This window comes from Salmo trutta, chromosome 18, assembly GCF_901001165.1.
Source record: "Salmo trutta chromosome 18, fSalTru1.1, whole genome shotgun sequence".
NCBI lineage: Eukaryota > Metazoa > Chordata > Actinopteri > Salmoniformes > Salmonidae > Salmo > Salmo trutta.
Genome location: NC_042974.1, coordinates 49,701,925 through 49,725,746, shown reverse-complemented (window position 1 = coordinate 49,725,746; position 23,822 = coordinate 49,701,925). Strand labels below are relative to the sequence as shown.

The 23,822-nt window shown below is 39.9% G+C and overlaps 1 protein-coding gene across 2 annotated transcripts in view; it reads right to left on the bottom strand.

Moving 5' to 3' along the window:
- The window catches only part of LOC115153446 (CUB and sushi domain-containing protein 1), a 537,637-nt gene that overhangs the window by 333,987 nt on the left and 179,828 nt on the right, over positions 1–23,822 (bottom strand). For both annotated transcript variants that reach the window (XM_029698898.1, XM_029698899.1), the window contains exon 2: positions 11,657–11,873. In XM_029698898.1, coding sequence (XP_029554758.1) covers positions 11,657–11,873 — 217 coding nt within the window. The remainder of the gene's footprint in view (positions 1–11,656; positions 11,874–23,822) is intronic.

Genomic DNA, 23,822 nt, shown 5'->3' with positions numbered 1-23,822 from the left:
GTACTCTACTGAGTTCCATGGTTGCCATGGTGCCGTGTCAGGCAGAGAGCTCCTGTACATTTGTAAATATTTTGTTTTAAGTATTTTTATAGCATTTTTCATGACTTCTTGAGTGTTTCTGAACTACAGTATCTATCTGGTGGTTTTGGTCCATGGAGTTACTAGACTAATGGAAAGTTAGTTTTTTTCGCTTGGCTAGATAGTTAGCTAGCTAGCTAGCAGGCTATGCAATCACTTGAATGATGCATCATTACAGCACCATCTTTTTTCCACCTTTTTTCCACCTGTTCTGGTTGCATGAACGAAGTGTGAGGGGTTGAGCAAGGCCCGCCTCGTATGGGACTGTTTCCTTACTACTGCCGAGGTGTAGTGGTCTTTCTGGCGCTTTTAGCTGCCGAAGCATCACCAAGGTGGGTGCTACACTTGGATAGTGGACTATCCAGCCTACCTACAGTACAGAGGAGGAGTAGGAGACTACGAACGAGGTGCCTAAATAAAGAGCTCGGGCCTAAATAACTAACTGACGCTGCTCCCTCTCTGTGCCATCAAAGCTCCCTCCGATGGCGCTACAGCCCAGCCTTTCTGAACTGCCTGGCTGACCAACACCTTATCATCTGAAGCTGTGGAAGACCATCACCCAAGACCTGCCAGATCTCTACATTTGTTTTGTTTGTTTTTACAGCATCTTTCAGATTCTCTTTGTAATGAAAAGCGCTATATAAAATACATATATTATTATTACTGTACTGAACTCTACTTTACTGAATGCTACTGTGATGTGCTTTATTGTACTGTACTATCCTGTGCTGTACTGTCCAAACTTGTGAAACATCAAGGTCTATGATTGGTTCAGATTTGGTTCCGGTGCGAACCAACCAAATCTGGTTTTGTTTGGGGGCAGAGCTCATTAGAATAATAGCCAGTGTGTAGAATAACACCTGTAAATGCAAAGGATGATATTGCATATTTCTACCTTTGTGTACCTATTCTTGATACATCACCATAAAGAGACCCACTGGACACACCACGTAATTTCAACGTGGACATTTAGGTAATATTTGGTTGAGATGTGGATTTCAACCTTTATTCACCTACACAAAGACAGCCAGAAGTTTGTTGAATTCCCAGTGTGTTATCACTGTGCTTTCAACCATCTAAAAGCACAACTAAATTCCAATGGAAAAATGCGCTTTCAACCCTATCAAAGCAAAACTAATTTCAAATGGGAATACAGTGTCAGATATTTTGTTTTTATACAACAACTTAATGTGTTATCCCAGTGCTTCATCTAATAGCACAGCCAAATTACCTGGATTGCAGTTGAGATTACATTAAATGTACATAATGCAAGTGATCAATGCTGTTCAGAGTATTACAGTAATTGTGAAGATTTCCACAGACCTGTGGCATTTGCATGCTATGTTGAACATGCACACGTTCTATGGTTACATAAGAAGATAATAACAGTAACCTCAAAATGTGGCCATGGTTGTGTTACTAATTTGAAGGTTAAATAAATACTCTCACATTAGTTTGTAAAATAGTCATAACTTTTGGCCATCTATTGTATTACAAAGTTAATATTAAATTGTATTTGGTTCACAAAGCAACCAAATATAAACTTTTTAAAAATATGTATCTAAGGCTTGGATAGTTTCATCTGAGCTACTGGCTTAATCCTATTCTTTAACTTTTGTTTTTGGTTTAGTTGGCAACATGAATTCAAAATATAATTTGTTACAGCCTATTTGCTGTATTGCAAAAGTGATATAGAATTGTGTTTGGTTGTCAACAAATTCCAGTTGGTCTACAAATTAACAAGTGATATATTGGATTCAAGTCTCCATCTCAAACAAAAATTGAAATTAAAGAATAGGACAAAATCTAATCTAATTAAACTTTAAATGCACTTCAAATAAAGTTTGATTTGATTTAGTCCTATTCTTTAACTTAGATTTTTGATATGGAAACATGAATTCACCATATTAATGATTCAATTTGAAATGAACCAAAGCTTGAAACCCTACACCTATTTATATTGTCTACTTTTATTTCAACTAGGCAAGTCAGTTAAGAACAAATTCTTATTTACAATGACGGCCTACCCCGGACAACACTTGGCCAATTGTGTGCCACCCTATGGGACTCCCAATCACGGCCGGATGAGATGCAGCCTGGATTTGAACCAGGGACTGCAGTGATATCGCTTGCACTGAGATGCAGTGCCTTAGACCGCTGCGCCACTCAGGAGCACTAAACCCTGTGTTGAATTGAAACGATAGCTGTTGATGACTTTGCAAATGCTATATAGGCCTAAATGGTATCATTGATGATATATGACTTGAAAGTATGGTTACATTTAATTTGCTCTCTTAAACCTACCCTTTCTAATGATTTTGATAGCAACAGTCAAAATATATAGTTATTAAGAGGTATCTCAATAGTCATTCTCACAATAGCATGTAGTAATCAAAAACAAATAAAATGTTATTGGTCGTGTACACATATTTAGTATATTTCAGTGACAAATATAAAAGCTAAGCAGGGCTTGGTTAAACACTGAATGGGAGACCAAAATAATAGGTGTAGATCAACTCTCCAGTAGGAGGTGCTCCCCAGTTTATTGTTTTGTACCATGAGGCCTAATGCAAGTACATTTTAAATAGGCAAGCCAGAATAGTGTTCTCAAAATCCATAGCATGTTGTGTTCTGATGTTATTATTACTTTTTTTAAACAATACAAAACATACACATACAAACAGCATCCAGACACACACTAAACATCAACAACATCACACCTGCCCAGACCCACCTGCTCACCCCCCCTCCCCAACTCCAGTGCCCGCATCACTCTCAGCCACATGGCCTCAAACTGCACCATTTTGTTTCTCTCCTTCGCCCACACACTTTAAACATTTAGATAATAAAGCATTTGACCTTTCCATTGTGTTACCGATGGAGGATTGGTTATTAATTTTACAGTTTTTAAGTATACATTTTTTCAAGATGATTGACGAGAATAGTACCGTCCAACCCATCTGTTATCTCACTGCACCCTCATATGCCATATATTGAAACATGCAGACAGTCGGATTGAAAGTAAATTTACATTGTGAAAATTCTGACAGACAACTTTCTAACTCCGCCCATAACTTTTGGACAATATTGCATTCCCAGAAGGCATGGCTTATTGAGTCATTGTTAGTTTTACACTTAAGACATGACTGCTGTTGTGCTGTGTAATTTGTGAATTTTGTCTCTTGTAGAATACATTATATACATTAGTTTATACTGGATTAAGCATACATTTTTTGTTAACTGTAATTTTGTTAGTTATGTTCCAACATTCCCTCCATCTTGTGCCAATATCAATTATTTTGTTATGTATCATATCATTTTCTGACTCAAATTGTCACACCCTGATCTGTTTCACCTGTCTTTGTGCTTGTCTCCACCCCCCTCCAGGTGTCGCCCATCTTCCCCATTATCCCCAGTGTATTTATACCTGTGTTCTCTGTTTGTCTGTTGCCAGTTCTTTTTGTTTCGTGAAACCTACCAGCGGTTTTCCCCTTGCTCCTGTCCTGTTTTCTATTTTTTCCCAGTTTTGACCTTTCTGCCTGCCCTGACCCTGAGCCAGCCTGCAGGTTCTGTACCTTGCCACACCACACTGGATTATTGACCCCTGCCTGCTCTGAACCTGAGACTGCCTGCCGTTCTGGACCTTTTGCACCCTATCTGGATTACTGACCAATGCCTGCCCTTGACCTGTTGTTTGCTGCCCCTGTACTAGTAATAAACGTTTGTTTCTTCAACACTGTCTGCATCTGGGTCTTACCTGAAACATGATACAAATAGGATTCCCTCAAGATTGCTCTGATGACCAAAATATTTCAAATAGAAATTTCGTGATATGAAACCTTTTTAGTTACATGTATTTGAAAATATCTAGATTGGTCAGTCCAAAATTGCTTTTAAATTCTGTCATGGAAATACTGTAAATGTATTTCCTATTACCAAGTCATTTACGGTTTCTATGCCTTTAGTTTACCATGTGGATCAATTTATAGCTGAATTGAGAAAAGCTATTCAAGAATTGTTCCATAGGGTTGTGTTTCAATGGTGTAACGGCTCTCGTTGGTGGTAGGAAGAGTAGACCAAAGCGCAGCATGGAAAGTGTTCATGATTCTTTTATTCACAAAACACTTAAACAAAATACCAAAAGGCAAAAACGAAAGCGCACAGTTCTGTCAGGCACAGACACAGAACAGAAAACAAGATCCCACAAAACCCAAAAGGAAAATTACAACTTATATATGATCCCCAATCAGAGACAACGATAGACAGCTGCCTCTGATTGTGAACCACACTCGGCCAAAACCAAAGAAATAGAAAACATAGACTTTCCCACCCGAGTTACACCCTGATCTAACCAAACATAGAGAATAATACGGATCTCTAAGGTCAGGGTGTGACAAAAGGAGTGATATTGGTTCTTGTAGAAGACGTTTAATATAAAGTCTGTTACTTTTTTTAAATGTCTTCGGTGGGGTAATTGGTATTATGTAGAATAAATATAAAAACTTTGGGAGCCATGCCATTCTGAAGGGGTTTAGTCTACCTGTAATATTTATGGGAAGATTGTTCTATTTAATTACATCGGCTTTCATGTTGTTGAGTAATGAGATAAAGTTATCTTTATATATACTGCTCTTAAACAACACATCCTAGATCTGAGTGAAAGAAATAATCTTATTAAATACTTTTTTCTTTACATAGTTGAATGTGCTGACAACAAAATCACACAAAAATAATCAATGGAAATCCAATTTATCAACCCATGGAGGTCTGGATTTGGAGTCACACTCAAAATTAAAGTGGAAAACCACACTACAGGCTGATCCAACTTTGATGTAATGTCCTAAAAACAAGTCAAAATGAGTCTCAGTCGTGTGTGTGGCCTCCACATGCCTGTATGACCTCCCTACAACGCCTGGGCATGCTCCTGATGAGGTGGCGGATGGTCTCCTGAGGGATCTCCTCCCAGACCTGGACTAAAGCATCCGCCAACTCCTGGACAGTCTGTGGTGCAACGTGGCATTGGTGGATGGAGCAAGACATGATGTCCCAGATGTGCTCAATTGGATTCAGGTCTGGGGAACGGGCGGGCCAGTCCATAGCATCAATGCCTTCCTCTTGCAGGAACTGCTGACATACTCCAGCCACATGAGGTCTAGCATTGTCTTGCATTAGGAGGAACCCAGGGCCAACCGCACCAGCATTTGGTCTCACAAGGGGTCTGAGGATCTCATCTCGGTACCTAATGGCAGTCAGGCTACCTCTGGCGAGCACATGGAGGGCTATGCAGCCCCCCAAAGAAATGCCACCCCACACCATGACTGACCCACCGCCAAACCGGTCATGCTGGAGGATGTTGCAGGCAGCAGAACGTTCTCCACGGTGTCTCCAGACTCTGTCACGTCTGTCACGTGCTCAGTGTGAACCTGCTTTCATCTGTGAAGAGCACAGGGCGCCAGTGGCGAATTTGCCAATCTTGGTGTTCTCTGGCAAATGCCAAACGTCCTGCACGGTGTTGGGCTGTAAGCACAACCCCCACCTGTGGACGTCGGGCCCTCATACCACCCTCATGGAGTCTGTTTCTGACCGTTTGAGCAGACACATGCACATTTGTGGCCTGCTGGAGGTCATTTTGCAGGGCTCTGGCAGTGCTCCTCCTGCTCCTCCTTGCACAAAGGCGGAGGTAGCGGTCCTGCTGCTGGGTTGTTGCCCTCCTACGGCCTCCTCCACATCTCCTGATGTACTGGCCTGTCTCCTGGTAGCGCCTCCATGCTCTGGACACTACGCTGACAGACACAGCAAACCTTCTTGCCACAGCTCGCATTGATGTGCCATCCTGGATGAGCTGCACTACCTGAGCCACTTGTGTGGGTTGTAGACTCCGTCTCATGCTACTACTAGAGTGAAAGCACCGCCAGCATTCAAAAGTGACCAAAACATCAGCCAGGAAGCATAGGAACTGAGAAGCGGTTTGTGGTCCCCACCTGCAGAACCACTCCTTTATTGGGGGTGTCTTGCTAATTGCCTATAATTTCCACCTGTTGTCTATTCCATTTGCACAACAGCATGTGAAATGTATTGTCAATCAGTGTTGCTTCCTAAGTGGACAGTTTGATTTCACAGAAGTGTGATTGACTTGGAGTTACATTGTGTTGTTTAAGTGTTCCCTTTATTTTTTTGAGCAGTGTATTTGTTGTTTGTTGTCTTAGTAAGCATCCTAAGTATTTTATATTTTTTTGTGGTCCACTTAAAGGGTTTTTGTAGCTCATGAGTTAAACTTTTTATTTTTCCTATTGCCATTATTTTGTTGTTTTTTTCACGTACATTTTATATCCTGAGATTTTAGAGTATTCTGAATATATTTTTTAGCAAGGTGGGCATTGAGTTTTCAATATCAGTCAGGTATATCAGGAGATAATTTGAAAATAAGTTTAGTTTATATTTATGCTTACCAATACTGATACCTGTTACGTTTGGGTCCTGTTTAATTCTTTCTGCAAGCAGTTCAATTGTCAATGCAAACAGAAGGGGGGGAAAGATGACCTCCCTGTCTTGTGCCGCTTTCTAAAGCAATTTCATTAGATAATGTATTATTTGTGTATTTATTACATTCATATAATATTTGTATTACATTTATTATTTCAGCTGGAAAGTTGAAAGTGTGCAACGTTTTGAATAGAAAAGGCAATTCAAGACGGTAGAAAGCCTTTTTAGCATCAACAGCCATTATTGATAAATCTATATCTTTTTTTTGCATATTGTATTAAATTGAAACATGTTCTTGTATTTGTTTGTGTCTATTTTTAAACGTATCAAGTCTGGTAAGACTTTTGCCATTCTATTGCTTATGAGCTTTGTTATTATATTACTGTCACAAAGTATTCAAATTATGAGTCTGTAATCAGCAAGGGGCTCTCCAGATTTCCCTGTTTTTAATATAACTGAAATAAGTGTTTGCTCTTATTCCATCCAGCACTGCGGTTATTGCCTGTCTTCAGGTGCAAAGAAGCTGTTTCTCACCCTAGAAATCACTAGTACATATTTGTAATTACTCCTGTGCCAGTGAGATATTAGATTCAGCCAAAGATTCAGGCAAACATGAGATCTGTTCACTTAGACCACAGACGGTACCTACACTGTCACTACATAGTAATGAATTAGTTCCTTTGTAATTACACTTTGACAACCTATGTAAATACATAGGTAAATAGGGAGCCATTTGTCATTCAAAAATAATGAATACATCTGAAATGGTTTGAAAACTATTGTGAAAAAGTATTACTGTAAGAAAGAAGAAAGGTTATTCAAGTGTATTGCAATAATAATTGACAGTAAGATATGTACGCCTTCACTACAATACACAGTAGGCTTCCATCTCTTTACAATGCACAGGTGAACTCCCTTTTACCTGCATCCATAGTCTGCACATGTTCAGGTAGCAGTATGTTATTCAAAGGTCAGGGGAAGTATCATTCTCAAAGGACAGCATATGCAACATAACAGCTGCTTCATGTGGAGGAAATCTGTGCAGCATAATGCCTCCTATCAGTCAGAAATGCCAGTCGGCCTGGGTGTGGCCAGCATGTTCTCTTTTGAATGACCGTTTCAGCGACCTTTATTCACTCTCAGACCTGCAAAGTGCTACTGCTCTCTTTCAATGAATATGAAGTCTTCATCTCTAATGAAGTGTTGTTTATCTCTACTTTCCCAAGATTGTTGTCTATATTCATAGAGTTCAACACAATACAGCTCAATACATTGTTTGTTGTGGGCCTACAGTACTGTACAGTTGTGTCTTGCTGCTATGGCACTATTTGTTATCTTTATAAAAAAAATGCCTTCAACTTTTGATACCATTCTGAGACATGAATAAAAAAGCTTATAAAAGTATCCAATGCAACAATGCAACCAACAGGGCAAAGCCACTTCCTCCACATCCTACCCATGCTTACTTAGTTCAGCTAGCTTGAATCCCTATCCTCCTGTGCTGGATTTGTTCAAATCACTGGTTATCTTTGCCTGCCCTATTTTCCTTGCTGACTGTAGGCTATTTTGTTATATATGTTTGATGCATTTCATTAGCATAAAAACACAGGAATTTAGGTTTCACTGACACCTTGTGGCGGTAAGTCACTGTTACCAGCCAGCATCTTAGAGGTAATGGGTACATTTTTGGAGCTGAGGAGACAGACAGAGAGGGCAACTGTGACGGTAGCAGGCAGCGTTTATAGGTCGAAACCCACAGTGTTATAAAGTTTGACACTGCAGTCATGGTGAGCAATGTTTGTCACTCTCTACAGACACAGAGGTAGAGTCCCATCTCAGCCCAGGTGAGGTTCACCAGAGATGGATACTGCTTGTCACTGGAGCATCGCTCCAAACCCTCTGGTAATGCCCTGTGCTTAATTAGCATAAACACAGAATTGCATTTCCATACTATTAAATCCTAAATGATAAAGAGCCATTGGCGAAAAGGAGGACGGGGTAAAGAAAGCCCCCTTTACAGAGTCTGAAGAGATCATATAGCAAGTGATCTTTGCCCGTTTAATGACCTGCTTAGGCTAGTTATTGCCCTGAAGTAATGACATCAACATGTCATGTCACACAGTATGAGGTGTGTGTTAACAGACTATTAACAGTTCTCCATGTCTTCACACACACACCTAAATGAGATGGAATGAGAAGGTTGTGAATACCAGCTGGAGTGCATTGAGCCTTTACCAGACAGAAATTTTGTGGAAATCCAACTTTTCTCTCAAGCAGCTTCGACAATCGGGAGCTCTCTCCCTGCCTCTGTCTGTAACTCAGACTTGGTCAATGTTTTTAAAGGCTTGATTAAAATGTATCTTCTCAGATTGGTCTTTTGGTTAAACTCGTATAATATATAAGTATATTTTTCGGTTTGCTAATTTCTTGCTGTTTAATGTATATCACTAGTGATTTTTCTTGTGTGTTGCAGTGCACACACTTATAGTGCATTTGGCAAGTATTCAGACCCCTTGACTTTTCACATTTTGTTACGTTACAGCCTTATTCTAACATTGATAAAAAAAATGTTTTCATCAATCTACACAAAACACCTCATAATGGCAAAGCAAAAACACGTTTTTAGAAATGTTTGCAAATGTATTACAAATAACAGACTGAAATATCACATTTACATAAGTATTCAGACTCAGTACTCTGTTGAAGCACCTTTGGCAGCGATTACAGCCTCAAGTCTTCTTGGGTATGATGCTACAAGCTTGGCACACCTGTATTTGAGGAGTTTCTCCCATTCTTCTCTGCAGATCCTCTCAAGCTCTGTCAGGTTGGATGGAGAGTGTCACTGCACAGCTATTTTCAGGTCTCTCCAGAGATGTTCGATTGGGTTCAAATCCAGGCTCTAGCTGGACCGTTAAAGGACATTCAGAGACTTGACCCGAAGCCACTCCTGCGTTGTCTTGGCTGTGTGCTTTGGATCGTTGTCCTGTTGGAAGGTGAACTTTTGTCCCAGTCTGTGGTCCTGAGTGCTCTGGAGCAGGTTTTCATCAAGGATCTCTCTGTACTTTGCCCCGTTCATCTTTCCCTCGATCCTGACTAGTCTCCCAGTCCCTGCCGCTAGAAACATCGCCACAGCATGATTCTGCTAACAGTATGCTTCACTTTAGGGATGGTGCCAGGTTTCCTACAGACGTGATGCTTGGCATTCAGGCCAAAGAGTTCAATCTTGGTTTCATCAGACCAGAAAATGTTGTTTCTCATGGTCTGAGAGTAATTTAGGTGCCTTTTGGCCTTTTATTGAGGAGTGGCTTCCGTCTGGCCACTCTACCATAAAGGCCTGATTGGTGAAGTGCTGCAGAGATGGTTGCCCTTCTGGAAGGGTCTCCCATCTCCACAGAGGAACTCATGAGCTCTGTTAGAGTGACCATCAGGTTCTTGGTCTTGGTGGTTCCAAACTTCTTCCATTTAAGAAGGATGGAGGCCACTGTGTTCTTGGGGACCTTTGCTGCATAAATGTTTTGGTACCCTTCCCCAGAGCTGTGCCTCGACACAATCCTGTCTCGGAGCGCTACAGACAATTCCTTCAACCTCATGGCTTGGTTTTTGCTCTGAGATTCACTGTCAACTGTGGGACCTTATATAGACAGGTGTGTGGCTTTCCAAATCATGTCCAATCAATTGAATTTACCACAGGTGGACTCCAATCAAGTTGTAGAAACATCTCACGGATGATCAATGGAAACAGGATGTACCTGAGCTCAATTTTGAGTCTCATAGCAAAGAGTCTGAATACTTATATAAATAAGGTATTTATAAAAACCTGTTTTCGCTTTGTCATTATTGAGTATTGTGTGTAGATTGATTAAAATAAGGCTGTAACGTAACAAAATGTGGAAAAAGAGAAGGGGTCTGAATACTTTCCGAATGCACTGTACTTTTCCTCACAAGTTGATGTATCTGCATGTCCTTTAAAACTTTGTTGTCTTGACCTTGAGAGCTGTATAATGAAATGTATAATTATCATTAGCCTGGTATTTTCCCACTGGCCAAGAGACTGACTGACATTTTCACTGATCTAGTCAAGTAATACATGGAGTCATATTGAGTGGGTGCTCTGTCTAACACTTTATATTCATTAAGTAAGTAACCTTGCACGAGCCTTGGCTTGTGTGAGCCGGAAAGTGCTCTCCTGTTTCGGTAGCGCGAGGCAGTTTGACGTACTAGTACACCCCCTAGACAGGACGCTATACAATCGCAGGGCCCTACCAACAATCTATCTCCGTCATGCTGCTTGCCGAGCAGAGATGCAGCGCGTACCATTTTCAGAGTCTTTGGTATAACTCAAACGGGGATCGAACTCCCAACCTTCCAATCTCCGGACGGACAATCAAACTAGAAGACCACTGAGTTGGTAAACACTTTATAATACCACTCGCATATTTACTTGGTAAATACTTTTCAGCAGCATTAGCTTCATTTCACCTTCTTTATGCAAACAGTTGTGTTAATCATGTGTATGTTTTTAGAAAAATAATTCTGCATCTGAATTAAGCCATTCCATTTTCACTTGGAGCACAAGTATTTTGAGATTGCCTTTATTGATTGCAGATCCCCATTACTCACTTCAACACCAAGAGGGTGCCTCCCGTACCAACCTATTGGCATACTTCAAACCTGGTAAGCGCAATCTTGGCAACCACAGGGATGCAGTTTAGCCTGCATGGCATTACAAATGTTCACTTGTTTCAGAAGGGTCCTGATTGAAATTTTACGTTTTCAGTTGATTTGCTCTTTTATGGCAAGATAAAGAAGCCCTGTGGTACTTTATGTACAGTTGGAATGAATGAGTGCCCTTATAACACCAATATAACTATTCAGTGGGTACACATGAATGTTCAACACTACATAACTAATGTTTCACTTAACTAGCACAACATGCCAAAATGTATATACTGGCATAAGCAGTCATGTCAGCATGATAATAACCTTAGCATTGCTAGCGCCACACAGGACCACTAAAGTTACAAGAATACAGTACTGTAATTCTCAAATCCAATGAATACATATAAAACTACATATGAGTAAGTGAAAGTCTTACCTCATTTTCAGGTTTCCTGGCTGCGGTTGTCCATCATAAATGGAGACTATGTCAAAGTCCTCTTCAAGAGCAAAGGTGTGAAATGACAACTGTATCCTGTTTCGTTCTCCTGTAATGATGATCCATGTACAGTTGGCATAGTTTGGGTAGCCATGGGGAAAGCCAGGACTCTCTATCGTTCCATTTAGTCCTTGTACAACACCACCACAAGTTTGACCTGAGGACAAAGATCAAAGACAGACATTAGATATAATATGGGTCTTTTAGATTTCCAATCTAAGAATTTACACATTGTACCAGAAAACTTTTGGAATATGACAACACCGAACCCGGTGAACTACTCTGTAGGGAAACTCCTTCAGCAATATTATACGTGACTCAGAGGGATTTCTGTGGTGTCCTGATGAACCGTCCTCAAGTATGCCACTTAAACAGCATTTTTGTAGCATAACAAAGCATCCCATTATCCATTAGAAGCCTCAGGTCTGAATACAATAACCTCTCTTCACAAACATTAAATATATATATATGTGTTTGGGTATGTTTTAATGTGTTGACATATGCACATTGATGGTCAATGTTCCTCAATGTTCCATTTTACATTTCTCGCTGCATCATATCGTATGCAGCATAGGGGGACCTTCCAATATCTTGGCCTATTTATGATTGAAAAGCAGCATGTGAGAAATACAGCACACACAGAAATGCTTGCACACACACCATGATTATACAAGTCATTAGGCTATACCTTATCAAAGAGGTGTAGAATATTTTATAAAATGAGATTATTGTCCTTTCAACCTCTCGAGCTTTGCAATGAAAGAGTAACAAGGCTAAATTCTGACATTATTTGGCAAGAAGCATTTACTCAAAGTAAATAAACAGAGTGTGTTTCTGCATGTAGATGTCAAGCATTGAATTCAATTAAATGTGCTTGCTGCTAATACTCCCGGCAGACATTCGTGTCAATCGAAACCCACTCATAGAAAGAAGACAGACATCATTTTAAAATGTTGTTGGTGGCTATGAGAGTAGCTGAAAGGCTAGGGCTAATTTTAATTATCTGCCACTGGAAAACATTGCTCTCAATTTCCTATCTGTTGATGTATTTTAATTACCATTGTTATTCTTAGAACATAACGTCAGAAATATAAACAGTCCACAATTTTCTAGACAAGTGCTCTAAATTGAAAAAGGATGATGGAACTACAAGTATGGGGGTCTGTTCATATGTAAAAAACCCTATTTTCAGAAACAAACAGAGAATGAAAAAATGCTGAATTATCAAAGCTTTGTCAAAGCTTCTGAGCAAATATATTCTAACTATGGCACCATCAAATTACTAAATCATAAGACTTCTGAAATCAAACACAGCAATAAAAACTTAATTTGTAGTGACAAACAAAACAGAATAGGCTACAGTAATTCTAAGGTAAAACTAGGTATTCGTTAAGCAGCGAATTAAAACAAGTAGAAGTGTTTACGCATTAGACGGTGTAACCAGGGCAACCTTCCAATATCTTGGCTTATCTATGATTGAAAAGCAGCATGTATGAAATCAGTGTCATGTTGTATTGTTAACTAATGGACCAAACCTATAAAGGAACCAAAACCAAATAAATAGACAGGAGACAAGACATGCTATATCTCTAAGAGTTTACATTAATTGAGCACTCCAAATATGCCTAAAACATGCTCAGGCTGTAACCAGATGATGCTGGATTTGTTTGATGCTGGACACCCTCAGACAACACCTCAATTTGAGGTGTACCTGTGGATGTATTTCAAGGCCTACCTTCAAACTCAGTGCCTCTTTGCTTGACATCATGGGAAAATCAAAAGAAAATAATTGTAGACCTCCACAACTCTGGCTCATCCTTGGGAGAAATTCCCAAACGCCTGAAGGTACCACGTTCATCTGTACAAACAATAGTATGCAAGTATAAACACCATGGGACCACGCAGCCGTCATACCGTTCAGGAAGGAGACGCGTTCTGTCTCCAAGAAATGAACATACTTTGGTGCAAAAGGTGCAAATCAATCCCAGAACAACAGCAAAGGACCTTGTGAAGATGCTGGAGGAAACAGGTACAAAAGTATCTATATCCACAGTAAAACGAGTCCTATATCGACATAACCTTAAAGGCCGCTCAGCAAGGAAGAAGCCACTGCTCCAAAACCGCCATACAAAAAGCCAGACTACGGTTTGCAACTGCACATGGGGACAAAGATCGTACTTTTTGGAGAAAGGTCCTCTGGTCTGATGAAACAAAAATAGAACTGTTTGGCCATAATGACCATCGTTATGTTTGGAGGAAAAAGGGGGAGGCTTGCAAGCCGAAGAACACCATCCCAACCGTGAATCACGGGGGGGAAGCATCATGTTGTGGGGGTGCTTTACTGCAGGAGGGGCTGGTGCACTTCACAAAATACATGGCATCATGAGGAAGGAAATTATGTGGATATATTGAAGCAACATCTCAAGACATCAGTCAGGGAGTTAAAGCTTGGTTGCAAATGGGTCTTCCAAATGGACAATGACCCCAAGCATACTTCCAAAGTTGTGGCAAAATGGCATAAGGACAACAAAGTCAAGGTATTGGAGTGGCCATCACAAAGCCCTGACCTCAATACTTAAGAAAATTTGTGGGCAGAGCTGAAAAAGCGTGTGTTCCGAGCAAGGAGGCCTACAAACCTGACTCAGTTTCACCAGCTCTGTCAGGAGGAATGGGCCAAAATTCACCAAATGTATTGTGAGAAGCTTGTGGAAGGCTACCTGAAACGTTTGACCCAAGTTAAACAATTTAAAGGCAATGCTACAAAATACTCATTGTGTGTATGTAAACTTCTGACCCACTGGGAATGTGATGAAAGAAATAAAAGCTGAAATAAATCATTCTCTCTACTATTATTCTGACATTTCACATTCTTAAAATAAAGTGGTGATCCTAACTGACCTAAGACAGGGAATTTTTACTAGGATTAAATGTCAGGAATTGTGAAAAACTGAGTTTAAATGTATTTGGCTTAGGTGTATGTAAACTTCTGACTTCAACTGTATAATAATATGATTAGGCTATTTCTTTGCATTAAAAACCAAAGTCTGTCAGATTTCCAGTCATTCCAATTAATTGAATGTCCCTTGATCTTCAAGAATAGGACTTGGACATATAGATTAGGCAAATTGTTTTACATGAGAATAACCCAAAAACTAAGTATTTATTAGCCTATGTTGTTTATCTTGTTGTCATGGAGGACTAATTGGGCTCGTTGCTTTGAGTTGAAAAAGAAATGCTGCTCTCATGGAATGACTATCTGCATGTGAACAATGTATGCCATATGCTGCATTTGCTATAGGCCTAGTTTATGTTTTTGTTGGTGACACTTTAATATCTCGATAATTTGTAGCTGTTTAAGTCTATCAAAAGTGTGTGAATTTGAGCATGTGTCAATTTTTCTTTTATCAGCACAAATTAGACTGAGCAATAAAAGCCCCACTCATAGTCTTCTTAAATTAAACTAGTTTTTGACAGCATGGAGCACAATACCACTGAGAAGTTTAGAAGGGAGGAACTTCCTCAAACTTTTCCATAGTCTTGGATCCCCACTATGCAGCTGTTGGAAGATTGCATTTTTCACTGGCTGTCCACTGGTCGCAAAAACAATGATTGATAAGCAGCTTAAACTTCTTAAATTCAACCATTATTGGGTTAAAATACACATCTACATTTGTGAACAGCAATTCACAACAACCAAAACCCGTAAGGCGCAAATAGCTAAATGAGAGAGCAGCAGTGTGTCACGTCCTGACCATAGTAAGTTGTTATTTTCTATGGTAGAATAGGTCAGGGCGTGACAGGGGGTGTTTGTCTGTTTTTGTATTTCTATGTTCAGTTTCTAGTTCTGTATTTCTATGTTGGTGTTGTTTGGGTTGATCTCCAATTGGAGGCAGCTGATCCTCGTTACCTCTAATTGGAGGTCATATTTAAGTTGATGTTTGTCCCACCTGTTTTCGTGGGTGATTAATTTTGAGTAGTGTGTTTTCTTCTCTGCGTCACGGTTTGTTGTTTTTGTTAGATCAAGTATTTAATGTATTGCATTACGTTTCACGAATAAATAAAGATGTGGAACTACAAACCCGCTGCATTTTGTTCCGATCCTTCAGACATCCGTGACACAGTGTGATTCACATCAATGCGCTATGTAGATATCAATAAGTGTAGCTTCTATGCAACCAAGAGTGCGTCCAGCGCAATGTAAAAACTCTCTTGGTTGCATCGAAGCTATCATTTATTTATTTTATTTAACCTTTCATTAGCTAGGCAAGTCAGTTAAGGATACATTCTTATTTACAATGACGGCTTACCAAAAGGCAAAAGGCAAAAGGCCTCCTGCGGGGATGGGCTGAGATTAAAAATCAAAATAAATTAAATAAAAATATAGGCCAAAACACACATCACGACAAGAGAGACAACACAACACTACATAAAGAGAGACCTAAGACAACAACATAGCATGGCAGCAACACATGACAACACAGAATGGTAGCAACACAACATGACAACAAAATGGTAGCGGCACAACATGGCAGCAGCACAACATGGTACAAACATTCTTTGGCACAGACAACAGCACAAAGGGCAAGAAGATAGAGACAACAATACATCACGCAAAGCAGCCACAACTGTCAGTAAGAGCGTCCATGATTGAGTCTTTGAATGAAGAGATTGAGATAAAACTGTCCAGTTTGAGTGTTGCAGCTCGTTCCAGTCGCTAGCTGCAGAGAACTGAAAAGATGAGCGACCCAGCGATGTGTGTGCTTTGGGGACCTTTAACAGAATGTGACTGGCAGAATGGGTGTTGTATGTGGAGGATGAGAGCTGCAGTAGATATCTCAGATGGGGGGGAGTGAGGCCTAAGAGGGTTTTATAAATAAGCATCAACCAGTGGGTCTTGCGACGGGTATACAGAGATGACCACTTTCCAGACGAGTATAGAGTGCAGTGATGTGTCCTATAAGGAGCATTGGTGGCAAATCTGATGGCCAAATGGTAAAGAACATCTAGCCGCTCGAGAACACCCTTACCTGGCGATCTATAAATTACGTCTCAGTAATCTAGCATGGGTAGGACGGTCATCTGAATCAAGGTTAGTTTAGCAGCTGGGGTGAAAGTGGAGCGATTACGATAGAGGAAACCAAGTCTAGATTTAACTTTAGCCTGCAGCTTTGATATGTGCTGAGAGAAGGACAGTGTACCGTCTAGCCATACTCCAAAGTACTCTAAACCCTCAGAGGTAGTAATCACACCTGTGGGGAGAGGGGCATTCTTCTTACCAAACCACATGACCTTTGTTTTGGAGGTGTTCAGAACAAGGTTAAGGGCAGAGAAAGCTTGTTGGACACTAAGAAAACTTTGTTGTAGAGCATTTAACAGAACATTCGGGGAGGGGTCAGCTGAGTATAAGACTGCATCATCTGCATATAAATGGATGAGACAGCTTCCTACTGCCTGAGCTATGTTGTTGATGTAAATTGAGAAAAGCATGGGGCCTAGGAACGAGCCTTGGGGTACACGCTTGGTGACGGGCAGGGGCTGAGACAGCAGATGTTCTGATCTTTGAGAGAGGTAGTTAGCAAACCAGGTCAAAGACCCCAATACTCCTTAGCCACCCACAAGAATGGAATGGTCTACCATATCAAAAGTTTTGGCCAAATCAATAAAAATAGCAACACAACATTGCTTAGAATCAAGGGCAATGGTGACATCATTGAGGACCTTTAAGGTCACAGTGACACATCCATAACCTGATGTGTCCATCCACAATCATAAGTGGTATCCATATCGCCCGTAGGCTACACTACTGCTGTCGTCCTTACCTCCAAGCCTTTATTCAAGTTGGATAATCTTTGAATGCCGACAGCAGTCGCACCATTGGAAAACATAGCTTAGACTATAGCCTGACATTACAACTAGATACAAATATTTTATTACAAATAATTAATACAAAAGTCAAGAGTTGGCTAACATAAGTTCAAACAAAGTGAGTGTGTGTATATGTGTGTAACTGTTTGTGTACGTGTGTGTATTATGGTGTGTATTACACATTCTCATCATAAAAATATATCCCCGTTCCCCAATCGAATACCTTCATTTTTCTCCATTCTGGCAACCCTCATAAAATTCATCATAGCCATGCTTAAAATGTATTGAGAAAGAAATGGTAGAATGTACACAAAGAAGTGGAGCTCTAAGAAATATGAAATGCGTTATGAAGAAAATCGTGTTGACCTACTGTTGCCTACACAAAATAAGGGCCTTTCTGACTACAAGTGCACCAGTATCCCAAAGTATTAAGCAAAAACAAGCATAGAAAACATTATTGGCATTAATAAAAAAATAAAAAAATAACATAAGGCTACTATTATTATAATTATTTCGGTGACACCCTGGTTGATAAAAAATATTGGGTTGTTAACATGTTTGTTTTTTTATATAAATAAATGTGGGGGGAAAAAAAGTCAGTGTAGAACATTTACATTTTAGTAATTTAGCAGACGCTCTTATCCAGAGCGACTTACAGTAGTGAACACATACATTTTTATTTTTTTCCCCCGTACTGGTCCCCCGTGGGAATTGAACCCACAACCCTGGCATTGCAAACACCATGCTCTACCAACTGAGCCACACAGGACTAGAACACCATTTGCCCAACATGCATTGCGCTAATAACGTTCAAAAAATATTTTCCTATGTACGAAGTTGCACATAAATGTGTATTTTCGCACAAATTAAGCCACACAAAAACGCACAAAATCTGCTGAAAGACTTTTTGTACATATTTGCACGAATTGAGTGTGAGATTGTGTTGCAACATGTGGTCAGACTCGCTCAGGCCAAATAAACTTAAACTTGCGCCTTTTTTCAAAGCTGATTTAAATGTCCAATTCAACAGTAATGAGATCCACAACAAGGGATTCATTTTTGACTAGTTTGAACTGAATGACATTAAAGCTGCCCTTGCAGAGGACCACCTTGCACTCTTGAACAAGAAATACAGCTTTAATTGTGCCACTGATAGCACTCTTTATTGATTTATTAACATTATTACTGCAGTAGCCAACCTGGGGCCGACGGTCAATACATTCCCACAATTTGCCTCAATAACAGCCAAGCAGGGGCCAGATATTAAAATACATTGCATTGAATAAACATGAATAAATTGAATAAATATAACTCCATTAATAATGACATATAATTTCAATCTATGATGAATAGCCAGTTGATTGCCTTTCCAAGGGGGTTGTAAAAGCAACAGCAAATTACCTTTTTATTAATGCACAGTAAACATGCTATTAGCAGTCATGTATTAGTGACACCCCAATGAGTGATCTCTGCATGCTTTGTTAGAACAGGGACATCGAGTGATGTTCAGAAAACCAACAATCAGAACAGAAGCATTTCTGATGAAATAAGGTACCTACTCAGGTGAGATCGTAAACAAGATTACAACATAATGATGCTCATATTCTAACCTATCATATAAGGTCAGAACAAACTGTTTGAGGAAAGCTATTGCATTGACTATAACACATCAAGATTGTGACACTGTTACGATGCAGCCTTGTGAGTCATTGGAAAAGCAGGCGAATACATGTTTCAATTACAGTGGAATATGATTCACTGACACAAAATCATCTAAATGACATTTGCAAAAGGGAGAACAACAATCTCCTACAAACATTATCATGAGACGATTGTTGCCATTGTTTTCTCTAAATTCCGCCATGAATATCAAATGTGCCTTTGTTTCATTGTCAAATCTAAAACGCCAAGCTTCTCCATTTAAAATGGAGAAGTTAAGGTTCTCAGCTTCTTGTTCATAAGAAATACATGTATATATACCAGTCACAAGAGTAGCCTAACGAAGTATATCTGCACAGTGTGCAATGATTCCACTGTACTATTTAAATAACATTGACCATGTCTGCTGTCTCTACATGCCAGTGTTAATTTTGGCAGGTATTTTAGATGTAGTTTTAGTCTTAGTTTTAGTATTAAAATACCTTTTAGTCTTAGTCACATTTTAGTCATTTCATCCTTTGTTAGTTTTAGTTATTAATCAGTTGACTAAAACTGGACAATTTTAGTCTAGGTTTAGTCAGAAAGTCTAGGTTCAGTCACATAATAGTGAATTTTTTTCTATGAAACAATGAATATTTAGGCTACCTCTAACTTCCATGATGTGCACATTCAGATAGCCTTGTTCAACTAGGCATCCTATCCCCTTATATACCTTAGCTGGCAACATTGATATTGTGGCAGATAGTAAACAATGCCAGCCATTAATTAACCACATAGTCTATAAAGCCTTGGCTAACAGGTTTTAAACAATTACAGCTATGATTTTCTCCCCATCATAACCGTCAAGGAGGGTAAATAACAGTGGTTTCCTTGAAAAGGGGCAAATTTCCGCTTTTCAAAAATACCAGAAATATTACTGTACTCCTAATATTCAACAAATATCATTAGTTTTTCACATAAGAAAAAAAGCAACCGCAACTGACATTTTCTGACCGTAGAGCGAGAGCAGCAACACAGATGAATGAATAACTGCGCACATGGGATAATAGAGCTTCTGATGTGATCAAAGCAAAAATAGCCTACACGATAGAAAGAGAGAGAGTAAACATTATTGTTTCTAGACTAGTTGAAGTTAGTTACAAGTGAAGTGTCCTGGCTATGCATCAATTCAACAGATTGACGAGTGACTGAAGTGACCGCATGGGAGCTGTGTGGGAGAGACGGACAGATCAGCTCAATCAGGACACTGAAATATGTTAGTTCTGTCAATGACAGGATTGCATGAAATATTCTGCATGCATGCTTATAATTGGACAAAACAGATGAAAATAAGCTTCATGTTAAATGAAATGTCCATTAGTCTCACATGGAATTCTATTCTTGTCACATTTTTGTTGACTAAAATGAAAAGTAATTTGTAATAGTTAGTGGTTTTACCAGGACATCTCGCTATCATCATAGTTTTAGTCAGAAACAAATTGGTCGTTGACAAGGATTTTTCATCATAGTTACTGTTCACAAAATTAACACTTCTCCATGCAATGCATTTTCAGTCATATTGTTTCACACCCACACAAATACTATAAATAAGAGTAGCACAAAATCCACAATCTGTATGTAACCCATCAACAACCCATAGGGGCAAAACGCTTATGATGCATTGTTTACATTCAGTTACAGAGAGAGAAAAAGGAATATCAAGGATTCGCCCAGTCCATAGATGTAAAATGTTTGTTGACAGTAGGTTGGACCTTAATAATCACTGTGGCAACATTTAAAGGAACCGGGAGCACATATCACAGGACATGACACCTTGTGTTTTTTCTCAAAGTTGCGGGAATGACAAGGGTCTTACTTATATCAATACATTCATAACAACCTAAGCATTATGAAACTTAGATTAAATCAAATTAACCTCACATAGCAAATAAGCCATTCATGTTTTGTTGTTGACCGAATTGGACACTCTCATTGACCTCCACACAAAAACTCATTGCTTAGTGTGCCTAAAAAAAATGCCACCTGCTGGAGAGAGACAGACTTTCTACCGAATTGGGCCTCTCTTTACCTCTTCCTCTCTGGCATGAATATCTGGATGTTAGGAGTAAGGAGTCCTGATTTTGCTGAGTTGGAGTACAGAGGTGAGTCAGGTACTTTGCTTGTTATTGTTGTTTGGCAACATCAAATACTGTAGTTGTAATCCCCTAAAATGATACTTGATTTTTATTTCCATGGTGGGTGATAGAATTGTGTTTTTGGTACCACACTGTTTTCAGACATGATTTATGACATACACAGCCAGGGACATTGTACATTCTGCATGTAAGTTTGGCCAAGTGAGAATAGCTGTAGGTAATTGCTGTTTCACACTGGGTTGCATGCTAGCAGAACAGAACGTCATATGTGAAGATGACAATGGAGGTTACAGGTCTGTCCCATGATGATTCAGTGTAAATGGTAAATTGTTCTACAAGCTAGAGCCTCCTGAAAACTGGTTATACACATACTGCCTCAGTTCAGGGCACTGACAGCTATATACAGTGCCTTCGGAAAACATTTAGATACCTTGACTTTTTCCACATTTTGTTAGGTTACAGCCTTGTTCCAATTTTTGTAATTTTTTAATCCTCAGCAATCTACACAGAATACCCCATAACTATAAAGCGAAAACAGGTTGTTATCATTTTTTTTAATGTATTAAATATAAATCTTTTAACATACATAAGTAATTAGACCCTTTGCTATGAAACTCGAAGTTGAGCTTAGGTGCATCCTGTTTCCATTGATCATCCTTTAGATGTTTCTACAACTTGATTGGGGTCCCCTGTGGTAAATGTAATTGATTGGACATGATTTGGAAAGGCACACACCTGTTATATAAGGTCCCACAGTTAACACTGCAAGTTAGAGCAAAAACCAAGCGATGAGGTCGAAGGAATTGTCTGTGGAGCGCCGAGACAGGATTGTGATGAGGCACAGATCTGGGAAAGGGTACCAAAACATTTCTGCAGCATTGAAAGTCCCCAAGAACACAGTGGCCTCCATCCTTTTTAAATGGAAGACATTTGGAACCACCAAGACTCTTCCTAGAGCAATCGGGGGAGAAGGGCCTTGCTCAGTGAGGTGACCTAGAACCCAATGGTCACTCTGACAGAGCTCCAGAGTTCCTCTGTGGAGATGGGAGACTCTTCCAGAAGGACAACCATCTCTGTAGCACTCCACCAATCAAGCCTTTATGGTAGAGAGGCCAGACGGAAGCCACTCTTCAGGAAAATGCACATGACAGCCCGCTATGAGTTTGCCAAAAGGCACCTAAAGCCTCTCAGACCATGAGAAACAAGATTCTCTGCTCTGATAAAACCAAGATTTAACTAATTCTGTGGGGATGATTTTCAGCGGCAGGGACTGGGAGACTAGTCAGGACCGAGGGAAAGATGAACGAAGCAAAGTACAGAGAGATCCTTGCTGAAAACCTGCTCCAGAGTCCTCAGGACCTCAGACTGGGGCGAAGGTTCACCTTCCAACAGGACAACGATCCGAAGCACACAGCCAAGACAACGCAGGAGCGCCTTCGGGAAAAGTCTCAATGTATTTGACTGGCCCAGCCATCTCTGGTGAGACCTGAAAGTAGCTGTGCAGCAACACTCCCCATCCAACCTGACAGAGCTTGAGAGGATCTGCAGAGAAGAATAAGAGAAATTGCCCAAATACAGGTGTTTCAAGCTTGTACACAAGAAGACTTGATGCTGTAATTGCTGCCAAATGTGCTTCAACAAAGTACTCATAGCAAAGGGTCTGAATACTCAGGTAAATAAAATATTTCAGTATTTTTTTTATTTGCAAACATTTCTAAAAACCTGTTTTTCACTTTGTCATTATTGCGTATTGTGTGTAGATTGATGAGGATTTGTATTCATTTAATCCGTTTTAGAATAAGGCTGTAATGTAACAAAATGTGGAAAAATACAAGGGGTCTGATTACTAGCTAGCTAGATAGCGTAACGGAGTTAAGAACTTACCCTACGCTGACTCCACAGCTACCTGGAAAAATATACCAATCATTACATTTAGAGTGGCTTAACCCGGTGGAACATTGTCAAGGAGGGCTGTAATGTGTGTTGGCAACCCAGTATGGTGCAATCAGACAGTTGAGGAAGCTAAGCTGTTAGGAGGAGGCTAAACAACAATTTATTTAGCAAGCTAAGCTGTTATGAGGCAGGTGGGGGCGAAGGATACTGTGTGCTAGCTAGCTAGGACTCCAGTACACAGGCAGGAGGTGTGGGTGACACCGGTGTCACACAAATGAAAATTGTGACACAAGCATGAAGATGGGGGGGTGGGGGGGGGGGGGATTAATGTGCTTAATTATAAGAGTTGAAAAATAAATATAGTAGCACAGAAAGCTGGGAATCTCTTCTTTTAAATAGTGGCCAGTCAAAACTAAGTTTTCACAAATGATTACGCAATGACTGAGTTTATAAGAACACATGTTTCACTATAGACTATATGTCAGGGTTCTCCAACACTGTTCTGGGGGTCCTATAGGCTACATTTAATTTTGAGTTATTTGGCCACTTTAGTT